This window comes from Epinephelus moara, chromosome 2, assembly GCF_006386435.1.
Source record: "Epinephelus moara isolate mb chromosome 2, YSFRI_EMoa_1.0, whole genome shotgun sequence".
In the NCBI taxonomy this organism is placed as follows: domain Eukaryota; kingdom Metazoa; phylum Chordata; class Actinopteri; order Perciformes; family Serranidae; genus Epinephelus; species Epinephelus moara.
The window spans coordinates 16,236,229-16,248,967 of record NC_065507.1 but is presented as its reverse complement, the minus strand read 5'-3'; the positions used below and the strand labels follow the sequence as shown (position 1 = coordinate 16,248,967).

Here is a 12,739-nt window from a genome sequence, read left to right as displayed (position 1 = left end):
CTCTCTCTCTCTCTCTCTCTTTCTGTCTCATTGTGTCATACGGATTACTGTTAATTTATTATGCTGATCTGTTCTGTACGACATCTATTGCACGTCTGTCCGTCCTGGAAGAGGGATCCCTCCTCAGTTGCTCTTCCTGAGGTTTCTACCGGTTTTTTTCCCCGTTAAAGGGGTGTTTTGGGGAGTTTTTCCTTATCCGCTGTGAGGGTCATAAGGACAGAGGGATGTTGTATGCTGTAAAGCCCTGTGAGGCAAATTGTGATTTGTGATATTGGGCTTTTTAAATAAAATTGATTGATTGATTGATTGAAATATTCGGTGCATCCCTACCTTTATGCCATGACTGCCAAACTGAAATGTGTACAGTAAAACCTGCTTTAAATGTGCAAAGTAGTATTTTTGTTTATCTATCAAATAATTTATTTATTAGTCTAGTTATATAAAGGTTTTGAAGTTGGTTTCACTCAAGACAATATGATCTGGAACAATTTTGCAAAATAAACATGTTAACGCACTGCTATGTTGGGTGCAAATGGAATTCTTATAAGATCTGAGTGTTGCTCAGTCACCTTCTTGGCCTGAAGAGCCCTTTGGAAGAGGCGCAGAAACGAAGCAAGGCTGAAGCGGTACATGTTGTTGATCTTTGACAGGTCTGTGATGACAAAATACATTTTGCTGGCACTCTCTGCAAGAGGCAGGTAGGCATCCCGCTCCTAAAATAAAAACAAGGAGAGATCAAAAAAGAGGGGCCAGAGAGAAAGAGGGAGAGTCAAAGAGAGAGAGTTGTAGAAAATACTAAAGATGAATGGATGGCAGGGTGAATGGATATGAAGAAAAGTAGAAACGAAATGCTTATTTCAACCACAATGGAAGGACACACAGAGAGAAATAAGGGTAGACAACATAAGGTGTGATAAGACAGGAAATGTGAGGGAAAAGAACAGGGGGGTGAATATGAGAAAGACGGAAACAGGGGAGAGATAAATAAATAAAAGCAAGTGAGAAAGAAGTGTAATAACAGTTCTGGTGTAACACTGCACCCTAGAGGACGACTGTGTAATGTATCTCCAATAACTCCTTGCTTGTGCCTCTGCGCAATCTGATGTTTGTCGTACGAGTGGCTGTGAGTTTGTTTATCTGTAGACCACTCAAATGAGCAGTAATGTTTGTGCCCAAACACTAGATAATACTGCATCATTGTAAATAATAGCGTGCACTCTTCAATTTCACTAAAAGTATTGAATGTAAAATGATGATTTGTTCCAGAAATTACACAAAAGTACAAAAGTGGAGAGATCTGCAGGCTGGGAATAAATGTCATTATACATTCAACACAATTCGCCTCTGTCTGAATCTCTGACTGTTGTTTTCTGTGTACTTTCTCTATCACATGCCTCCCTCTACCCTGAGTCTCTCTGTGGTGTGTGTTTGATCTGTCTCTTTCTCTCCCTCTCTGTAACAGCCCCCAATATCCATCTGTATTCTCTCTATCGCTCTCATATTGTGAGTGGACTGATTATTACGCTATGGTGATCCACTGCTGACCATTACTGCTTTTTAAAATCAATTAAAACACTTAAAAGGTTGTGCTGTGAGGTTGGCTGTGAACACTGTTTTTCCTGACACTGTTTTTGTGTGTGTGTGTGTGTGTGTGTGTGTGTGTGTGTGTGTGTGTGTGTGTGTGTGTGTAGGCATGTGTGCTTGGGGTACATTACCTGGTCCAGGGACGCTTGCAGCCTGTGTGATTCCAGCAGTGACTCCTGGATCAAGGCACTGCTTGCCTTGGTCTGGTTCAGACTGTTTATTAGCTCTCTGTTCTCCAGAATATTACCCTGAGCTGTAGCCAGGGTCTGGCACAGGAAAAAGACAAGACAAATGAACAGTTGGGTACAAAAAAAGGAAAAAAAAAAAAAGATATAGCGAGGATTAAACAGGGGCAGCAAGGGAGTAATTCATAAGAGGAAAGGAGAAACGAGGAGTGGAGGGGGCACAATAAGTATAAGAGACAATGTTGTCATGTGTCCGTCAGTTGGCTAAAATCTCTCATCTGATAAAAGTTGGAGTTGGAGGAGTGAGAGTAGTTTTATAATAGCCTGATGCGGGGCGTTTATTTAAAACTTTCTTTTTAGGCTTGACATGCCCATTCTGTGGAATCTACTCCTTGAAACGAACTGATAGAATTTATTTAAATAAATTCAAATAAAATATATGAGAAAGCAGTGGAGCATGGAAATGTCAAGTCGAATATGCTCCTACAATTCTGGAATAATTACATGTCTAGTACCATTGAAGCAGTGACATCCAGCCCTTGGCACTATCTGTGGGTGTGTGTATGTGTGTCCAAATTTCCCCTTCCACTGTGTGCACAATAAATTATCATTAGACTGATTGTCTGTGTGTCACAGTGTCCATCAACTGTGTGTGTGTTTGACTGTGGAAGCATATATGTATTAAGCTCTGTGTGTTTTTGCCTGAAATACAGGGAGCCCCATTAAGAAGTTGGACAGTAACGATCTGTTTGATGTTTTGGCTCCGTATTCTCATTATCGTGGATGCAAAATGACCTCACACCTGCCTACAAATTTCTTTATACAAGTCTGAAGTGCATGAATAAGTGAAAGGAACTGCAATGCAAGAAAGCTCCTAAAGTGGTCCACTGATGAAGGCAGCTGGGTGGTGCAGAGGAAAAAGCATTCCTCCACTACCACAGAGACACGGGCTCAGTACCCAGCAGTGGTGCTTCCGGCTTGGCTGAGTGCTCCATCAAACTCATCTGGCAGTGTTCGCGGGAGGGATGCTGGTGACAGATCACATCCTTGTTGCAGCACTAGCAGCTCCCCCTGCTTGCTCTGTGCATATTGTCTTATTCTGTCTACTACACCCTGCTCATACCAACAGTGGGAGTTAGCAACAACATGGTCTGCAGTGCAGGGGGAGCTGAGCATTCCAGATTGGAAAAATGAACACAGATTTTCTCAACATTGTCCAATGATTATGTATTGATTGGAGCTACATTTTTTATCACTGGGGCACATCATTGTATTTTTGCAGGTACAAATAGTAAGCAGACTGCAATATACATAATACAGTATTGGGTGTTGCCCCAGCAACAAGCTCTACAAGTCCTCCAGAAGGGAGAATTCTCTTCTACATGTCTACATGTGTACCTGTAACAGCGATTCTTCCAGCTGAGCCAGCTGTATCTTCTTGTCTTCCTCTTGCTGTAGCAGTCTTGATTTCTCACTCTCCAATTCTGGCTTCTCCTGCTGGATGGTCAAGGCAAGCAGCTGACACAAAGAGACACACACACGGCAACAGAAACACACCGTAACTACATGACTACAACACACAGTACATGCTTTGTATATGCACTGTATTTCATACAATAGAAAAAGCACTTGTTCCACATGGATTCTGCTCACGAAGCACTAAATTGGGTCAAACTGCTGAAAAACAGAAAATCTGCAGCGCCTTTGAAGCTATGGTCACAAAAAGGAGAGACCAAACCTTTAATTTCATTGCACTGACTTAATTTTAAATAAGACCACCACAGACTACGGCCTCACACAATGTGCAGCCACTGTGACGTCATCAAATGGTTTGTGGACTTGCGTTTGGAAGCCTCGAGTTTTTTTGAGGCATTTTGGCCGTCACCATCTTTGCTTTCTGGAGTCAGAAGTGACCATATTTAAAGAAGAGGGTCGAACTGTGGATCTGACTGAGAACCCCAGGACATTGCTGAGGTAGCAATGTCAACCATAAGGTAGCCACATTCTAAAACCTGCTCTGCTTTATCATTTTTGTAACTCTAAATGGGACCATAATTTATAACATGAGCATCATGCTCTGTACTGACGAAGACTTGAGATTAGCGAATGAGACCATAAACTGATTAGGAAAATGTTTACTGAGGTAGTAAATAAGGCGAGAAGTACGGTCATTTTCTCATAAACTTCTATACAATTGGACCTCCTTTTGCAACCAGTGGAGTCGCCCCCTGCTGGCCATAAGACAGATTGATGGTTTCTGGTACTTCACATTGACTTCACAGGGATACGTCCACTTTATTTATACAGTCCATAAGTTTAATCAATGCCATTCTAACAGAGTGTCAGAAAAATGAACATAGATTCACATATGTGTGGGTTACCTGTCCTCGCAAGCCTGCTCTTGTGGTGGTGAAGTTAACCTCTGTAACCACGGAAACGGCATCAGGGGGGATGAAGGGGGCGGGATTCCGTGTTGCCAGGAAGAGACGGAAGTCCTCATTGTAATCTATGACCTTGTCTCCTATCTGAACCACATACCTTGGACCTGTGTCAGTGTGCGTGTGTGTGGGCGCATATGTGATGAAGTTGGACAGAGAAAAAAAGTATCTGTTAACAACATACTGTATCATATAACTTTGAGCACTTTGAACCATATCTTCACCTTTTAGCTTTCTCCCCTACTCTCTACTCTCTGTCTTCTAGAAGTCTGCAATGCAGTACTGCCATGCCTTTGTCTCACCTCTTTTTTCCATCCTGTTCAACACCACTTTTAAGTGGATAACTTGGCCTTTCTTACACTTTCTCTGCCCCCACTCTTTCCAATTCAGCTTCAAATAGACAACCGCCTCTCCCTGGATGATTCACAGCCTTATGAATCACCCTCATTTTCACAGGTATATTCAACCTCTGTTTACACGTACTTGCAGCTGTAATTGGTATGCAATTACCTGAGCCAAGAAACTAAAATATCACAAGTGAAATCAAAAGATTCAAAAACAGCCGTGCATCAACATAAGACGTGTTTTTTTGTGCATCTCATTTTTAATTAGGAGAAGTATTTAAAAAGCATTTATAAATAAAAAAGAATGCACAACGAAGTGTGGAGCACATCTGCATGCTGATTTTATATAATAAATATTAATTTCCAATAACTGCAGAGTATGTCAGAAGTCTGAATTATTTAGTGGCTCAAACCACCACTCTTTCTGTTGACTTTGAATTAGCAAGGTTATACTACATGTAATCACCATCACTTCTTAAAATGACCACGGAAATAGTGTTTGATGTTTCACAAATGTGCTTGTCTTTCAACTTTGTTAAATTCTCTGATAACACACACATATACATAATACATATGTGAAGAGTCAGACATTTTAATTAATGTAATAAGTTATCCCCTTTGTAAAGAGGAATTATGATCTTTAAGTGTGTCACTAAAGACATGCTTGGTGCGTGTATATGTACTGTATGTACATGTGTCATAAGCATGACCTTACGAACAACTGAACATAACAGCGCTGGTGTAAATTAACAGATTTTTATGTACAGAAGGTGTTTTCTGAAGGGTCTATTTCTGTGCTATACACGGAAAATGTACTTAAGAGTGATAATGAAATGACGCACCGATCATGCAACAAACTGTTTTTCTTCTTAAGTTATCTGTATTTATTTACCGTCTTCTTTGTTCACACTTTTCTCTCCTGAGTCTTCTGTAAAGCTCCCCCACAGTATGCTCATTACCTCTACCTCATAGGCAACTTGATACAATGCACAGTTTGCCATTTGCCTCTCTGTGTCTACAGCCCTATTAGCATCAGCCTTGGACAAATATGGAGTCGCAGAAAAGTCTTTCTGCGGAAAACAAGAAGGGTTTGATCATAATTGTCTGTTTTTATGCGTGCCTCTTCAAACTGCTTCATGTGCTGCCAATAAAAACTAGTTGACTGAAAAAGCTGATAGGTAACTTGCGCTAATTAACAACAATTATCATGTTCAGGCAATATCCTTTAAAATAGGATTTCACTGCAGTGTAGAAGAGAAGCTGTCAGATAGAGGTGGGTGATCAGCTTTTTAGTTAGCAACCAGTTGTTGGTGACACAGAATTAATTAGTTTTCTCACACCTGCTTTGACTGAAAATGTACTGCATAGATATTATCGTACATCGTTAAGACTCTACAGAATGAAGTTGTTAAATAACAACAGCTGCTGGAAATGTAAAAGTGAAATAGGAACTCTCCTGCACTGTACATGGGAATGTAGTTTGGTCAGACCACTCTGGATCAGAGTATTAGACATATTAAGTCATTGGTTTAGTTCAGAAATCCATTTGAGTCCAAAGTTGTGTTTCCTGGTGGTCAGTCGCATCTGGATGAGCCATTTGAATTTGATGACCGGCCATATTTATTTGAACACGGAGTACACGGAGTACACAGACGCAGAGCTCATTGAAACTGAAAAGCGGACGAGGAGAGAGAGTGAGCAGCAACAGGCAGAGGAACATGTTCGAATCCAGCTAAAGGTAAACACAGACGTTCATTTCTCCTTTCTGTTATGTTGTCGGATAATTATACTAACAATCTGAGCCTATCTGTGTGAAAATAATGCACTTTTAGTGGATGTATTTTGACATTGTTTGACGTTGTCTGAGTGCCCTATTATTTAATATAGCACACGCTCGTACTGGAGAAATGTCAAATACTGAACATCCTATCATTCATTTAGAAAAAAGTAGATCGGAAAATAGGACCCAGGTTGAAAAAAAACATTAGTTCCCCTTTAAGACCCCGGAATTGAAAGAATGGGTTTATGCAATGGTGGAAATAGCATATTATAAATGTATGTTCAGTCGCATAAATGGCGATCAGGAGAAAGAGGAGTATCGCTGTGGGACTGGTTATGGACTCATATTAAAACAGAATACAAGCCAACATAATTATGAACTTGCTCTGTGACTATGTGAGACAGTGATGTATGAGGACATATGTATGACATGTTATAGACTTATTTGTCATTATTATTATTATTATCATAATATCACCATATTATAAAAATATGTGCCTTGTATTCATGTGTGCCCAGAAAATAATATTTGTATGCCATTTACCAAGCCTTCAAAAACAATCAAAACTTGAATTCAAAAAAGAAAAAAAAGAAAGAAAAAAAATGTGTGTGTGTGTGTGTGTGCGTATGTGTATGTGTGTGCGTGTGCGTGTGTGTATACCCTGTGCTACAAGGTCCCTCCTCAGCAGTGGGTAGAGCACAGGTTCAACTCCATCCATCTCTTGGATGATAAGGGTTTTTCCAAATCTAACTGCCAGCTCCAAGGATGTCATGAAGTTACTATCCTAAAGAGAGATGGCACAAAGACACAGAATTGGAAAAATTACTTTGAATACCAGTATTGGTTGGTGACAGTACTCTGTAACATATTCAGCAACAATTAGAGAATAATCTATTGGTTCCAGGTTACTTAACTGAGAGCCTATAACCATGTTCTTTTTCATCTTAACAATAATAGATATACAAAGAAAAAAAAGATGAAAGACTTCTTACTTACTAATTCATATTGCTGATAATAGACATAACAAACTGGGATTAAACATATATATATATATATATATATGTGTGTGTGTGTGTGTGTGTGTGCGTGCGTGTCAAGCTGCAACAGTGTGTATTGTGTGTAGACACAGGAGACAAAGACGATATTCAGTCTTCTCAAGAGCACTGTGCCACTAAATCTGACTCCCTGCTTTAATGGTGTAATAAATAATGACACTAATTTTGCAAATGCTAACTCGTGATTAGTAAGTAATGAGTAATACCGTCAAGTATTGATTAATGTAATCGTATCATTTTTTTAAATCAACACCTGAACGAATCGAGGAAAGAGGTAAAGGTGGCTTAATCATACGCTCTGTCAAACGGTGGTGGCAACTTCATGATAAATAAGGATATACTAATGAACTTAAGGCTTGGACTCACTGGGCAAAAGAAATGAGATCAATCAAGGACATCTAATGAAACACTTCAAAGAAATGTTCAACGGTGATGACTTTAGAGGCTCCTGCAGATATAAAAGTTACCTCAATGTTAGCTTAGGTTAAGGGCTGATTGATTTCTCACCACTGTGCGTGTGTGTACGATAATGAGTTTGCAAATACAACTGAATGGTTGATGACCTCCACTGTGTGCAAGATATGCGTGTGCATGTTTGTGTGTGCTTACCTGTTGGTTGATAACCTCTAGTCGGTACTGTTGGAGATGTGTGCGGAGCCACTCTGTAGCTCGGCATGACGGGTCAATCAGGAACGGGCAGGCAACACTCTGAGTATAGAACAACAATAAAGAATTGTGTTTCAGCTTAAGTTGTTTTGGGATAGTTTTACTTAGAAAGAGACTCAGTTACTGAAGAAAGGGAAGTGTGTGTGTGTGTGTGTGTGTGTGTGTGTGTGTGTGTGTGTGCGTGTGCATGTGTGGTTCAGTCCTGTCTCACTGCTGTCATGCTTATCGACCAGCGTCACTCCTATGCCAGGCAAAGGAATGAAGTCCACCACCCTCCTTTCATCCTGTGCTCTTCCATTTCATGGTCTCTTGCTCAATGATTCTCCTCCTCAAACCTGTGTATTTGTCTGTGTATTGCCCCCAGCCTTATCGTACTCTACCTACTGAAAGACGTTATCCTGGTCTGGTTTCTTTTGTGTGCGAGTGTCACGAGCATCTACACATATTTCTAATCTATCTCCTTTACAATCGGTAACTAACTCAGTACGTACTACATTCACTACTGCTACTACTGTGTGAATAGATTTCTTTCAATATGCTGCAATTTCCTCTGTACAAAGAAGGCTGACTGACTGAGATGATTCCCTTGTCAATTTTACCAACACATACAGGTGTTTAAGTGTATGCTCTTTGAAATAAGGGTTCCAAAAGGATTCTTCCTGAAGAGCTGAGGTTTTACCCAGAACCATTTGCTTCTGAAGAACCTTCAATGATTGTTGAAAGCATACGTGATAATAGATCCTAACCCTCAAATATTTAAATGTTTGCCCATGGTTCAGATGGTATTTTTAAATGTAGATCCCCTTAATCAATTCTAGTACTTGTAGTTTGCCATGGTTGATATCTTCACTATCATTTCATGAAATACAATACCACATGGTCTGCCGAAATCCTTTTTTAAAAAATGTTTTTTACGGGTACCTGGTACTTGGCATTTTGTGCACTGTTCTAATTTGGAACTGCATTTCGGTTTCCAACCCTACCACACCACAGAAATAGTAGAGGCTGTAGTAGTAGTGATTTTATAAAATCTCCACCCCCTAAAAACATGGTAGTCAACCAAGAGTGCTGTAGGTTGTGTTGGACCAAATCAGGCCCGGCCCTCATGAAGAGGGAGCCTCATGAGGCCCGAGGCTGCTGGATGTGCTTCCCCTGGCCCCAGGCTGACCTTTTAAACTAAAACCCTGATTAAAGGGAGCGCAATCTATGGGTAATGCAGTCAGTTACTATTTAAAGAGCCCCTCTGGGAGGGCTGTAGATGAAACCCTCCAATATGAACAGGTAATTGGTAGAACGCCCTGGGTGGGTTCTTGTTTGCACCCTTAAAAGGTAGAGAGGTTCTGAAGAGATTCCCAGAAAGGGTTATGGGTACAATCATTACACCATAGAACCTAGATGGTTCTAGGTGTAACCCTTTTTGTTTGGTTCTGGGTAGAAACCCTGAAAGCGTTCCTGGATCTACCAGGATCCAAAATGGATTCTGCTATGGGGACAAGGTCCCTAGGAGGTTCTAGTTAGCACCTTTAATATATAGTATAGAGGTATGACGATAATCACAAACTTGTAAGGAAGTCTCACATACACACACAGACAATGAAAGAAACAGAGAGGCTACACTAAACTAAGTGTGGGCTACAAGAATGAATGATGGAACGACTTCTTACCCGTAATTTGAGTTCATTGATCTGAAGGCAGCAATGGTAAAAATAAAACACAATACAGACAAATGGAGGACAGATGAATGGCAACAAGGGCAGAATTATTGATATGACTATTATTATGGAGGCTGGCTGTTACAAGTAAGTGCTGGAAGACAAAGACTTATTGTAAGCTTGTATAAAAATAGTCTGCAATAACTTCAGTCACACAGAAACTTAGATAAGTGGGGAGATACAGAGATGGAAATTGGTGATTAAATTCTTTTATTAGCATAAATCATTCTGTGACAAAGCTGAATTGTAATGAAAAGGATTAAAACAAAAGTGGAGAGATTAACGAGATTTAATGGATTGGCAAATAGATGTCTAACCTGCAGTATGACAAGTGCATTCTCCATGGAGAGGTCATCAGATGGCAGCCCTTGACTCTTCCAGATCAGCTGCTCACTCTCCGAGCACAGGAATGACCGCAAGTCAAACTCTGATACAAACACACACAACACAAATGCACATGCTTATTTGTTGCTTTTGTACCTGCTCACAGAAAACAGTGTTGGTAATTTTAATCAAACCTCACTGATGCTGCAGTCACTGACAACAATTCCCGATTCCTCAACAGTGCCTAAACACATTATACTACACTTAAGTGGGGTCACTAAGTAAACCTGACAACCAATTTTCGGAGAAGCCATTGGAAGGGACGTATTTAGAAACAAGTGTGTGGGTCAACTGGATGCATCAGCTGTTTGGGAGTTACATGCACATTTGAGGCCCTCTGGGAAAAGAGGTTGCCAAGCAGAATTATATGGTCAAAGCTATTAATAAGACAACAATTAGTGCTCCGCACACATTTTGCAAGTTCATTTGTGCAGATGGAATATTAATATCTGAATAGTGGAGCTGACAAATTAAGGTGATTATGCTTGGCAGATGAGAAGTAAAAATCCAGTGCTGAAAAACAGGATTATTAAGTAGTGTAATCCTTAATGAGTGAGTGTGTGAGAGTTTTTTTTTAACATTTCTACGTGGTGGGTTACTCACATGATTAAAAACAAGGATGATTTCTGAGTGAGGGATGTAAAATTAACATCCACATGACTAGGAAGTTAGGTAGTTAGTATTGTTAATTATAGACTTGGAGTGTTGAGTTTAGTTACTATAGTTGAAGGGTAAGTTCAACCAGGAACCCATTTTCCCACGTTTTTCTGTCTAAGTGACTTAAGTGAACATTTTTTGAACTTGGTCCAGATTGACTACATTACCTATAGATCTCTCTCACACTAATGCCAGCAGCTGTGAAGCAGTCTGCAATGTAACCACTCGAGGTTTGCTGGCACTGTCATTACGTCCACTTAAAGTGTTTGTTTTTGCCAGATAGTCTCAGATTGATTATTAACCGTCTGAAAACATTATGGAAAACATCCCTATAGAGGTAGACCGTGTTGTTAAAGAGTCTTTTTTGTTAAACCAGACACAGCTCTAGGAACACCATTGCTAAATCCACCAGACTCCATTTAAATAATCAGTAATTTTAGCGTGTATTGAGACAGCATATTTTTGCATCTAACTGGATGAATTAAGGGTCTATTTCAACCACACCAGAACTGACTGCTGGAACATTGGAAAGAAGAACCAGGACAGCCGCTGTGAGTTTTATTGTATTTCTGTCGACTTTGAATAAAGTGTGTTTTATGGTGATATAATTGCAGTTTATTTAAATGGAGTCTGGTGGGTTTGGCAATTGCAATTTCAGGGCTGTTTCTGGTTAAACAAAAAAGACCTGACTTTTAACAAAACATCTATGTTTGAAGGGATCCTTTCCATAAGTTGTCAGACATCTAAAATAAATCAGTGGCAAATACAAGCTCTTTGAATGGACATCAATTAATGGTGTGAACATGTCTCAAGTGGTTACATTGCAGCCTGTTTCGGGGCTGCCGGCTGCAGCACCTTCAGCTCAGCACTGGACCGGTTTCAAAAATTGTTGCTCTATTTAGTCATTTAGACAAAAAAACATTGGAATATAGGGTCCAGGTTCATTCATTCATTTTCCATAACTGCGAACATGCAACACACAGAAGGGCTCCCCCACCCCAGGGTTCGAACCCTCCACCCTGAGTTTGAACCAGCAACCTTTTTGCTGTGAGGCAACAATCATAACCACTGCACCACCATGAAAAATACCGAACTCACCCCATAACTAGTTAAGATGATTCAAATATTTAAAAAAAAACAGCACCCATATTGAGTAGAGCCAGGAGCTTGCAAGTGTTGTATAAGTACCATATGTATCACCACAGTGCATTGTGCCATGTGTGGGCAGAAGTGTGCTTGCATAGGCTGTTAGCACAAGAGTTGGCATATGCTGCTGCTTGTGTATTAGCTTAAAGTTTTAATAGGGGTGTGTTTACTCTGTAGTCCAGTCTGAGCCATCCACGTCTCCAGACAGTGTCTTCTTTGGTCCTCAGGAGCTGCAGACAGATAGGTGATGAAGGCTGCAGCAAGCATGGCCCTCATTGGGAGCGTGTCCAGCTCATTCTTTATCTCAGACATCTGATAGAAAGAGAGACAGGTTTGTGATTAGGATGACAAAAGTATGCAGAGAGGGAGACAGGAAAGGGAAGGGCACCACAAGGATTGGGAGGAATCAGAGGGAAGAATGTAAAGAAAAGTAAGGATGAAAGAAAAGAAAGCTGGAAGAAAAATAAGGTAAGTAACTTGAACCATGGGTGACAGCATGTAACCCATGGTTCCTTCTTCCAAACTGATAAGCTGTAAACTTGTAGCCCCAAATAATCCAAAAGTTTCTACACTGACTCTGACAAAAACAGAAGATAAAAGCTACCTACAAATGCAGGGACACTCACACACTTAACATTGTGAGCTAATGTGACATCACTGCTGTAAGTTCTATTTTGATCAGGACTCCTTTGAGCTACCAGCATGTCACATGCACATGCTTGGCGAGTAACTACGCATCAGGTTTAATTGTCAAGCCCTATGACCCTTGAATGCCCATATCTCTGTGG

General features: G+C 40.4%; 1 protein-coding gene across 3 annotated transcripts in view; it reads right to left on the bottom strand.

Moving 5' to 3' along the window:
• Positions 1-12,739, bottom strand: part of LOC126405259 (cytoplasmic dynein 2 heavy chain 1) — a 145,615-nt gene that overhangs the window by 77,978 nt on the left and 54,898 nt on the right. For 2 of the 3 annotated variants that reach the window (XM_050068912.1, XM_050068921.1), the window contains exons 67-75: positions 12,122-12,263; positions 10,082-10,191; positions 9,717-9,737; positions 7,996-8,094; positions 6,992-7,115; positions 4,151-4,314; positions 3,168-3,287; positions 1,716-1,850; positions 570-713 (exon numbers count right to left, since the gene is read on the bottom strand). In XM_050068912.1, coding sequence (XP_049924869.1) covers positions 570-713; positions 1,716-1,850; positions 3,168-3,287; positions 4,151-4,314; positions 6,992-7,115; positions 7,996-8,094; positions 9,717-9,737; positions 10,082-10,191; positions 12,122-12,263 — 1,059 coding nt within the window. The remainder of the gene's footprint in view (positions 1-569; positions 714-1,715; positions 1,851-3,167; positions 3,288-4,150; positions 4,315-6,991; positions 7,116-7,995; positions 8,095-9,716; positions 9,738-10,081; positions 10,192-12,121; positions 12,264-12,739) is intronic. The other variant, XM_050068929.1, reaches the window with a different exon arrangement.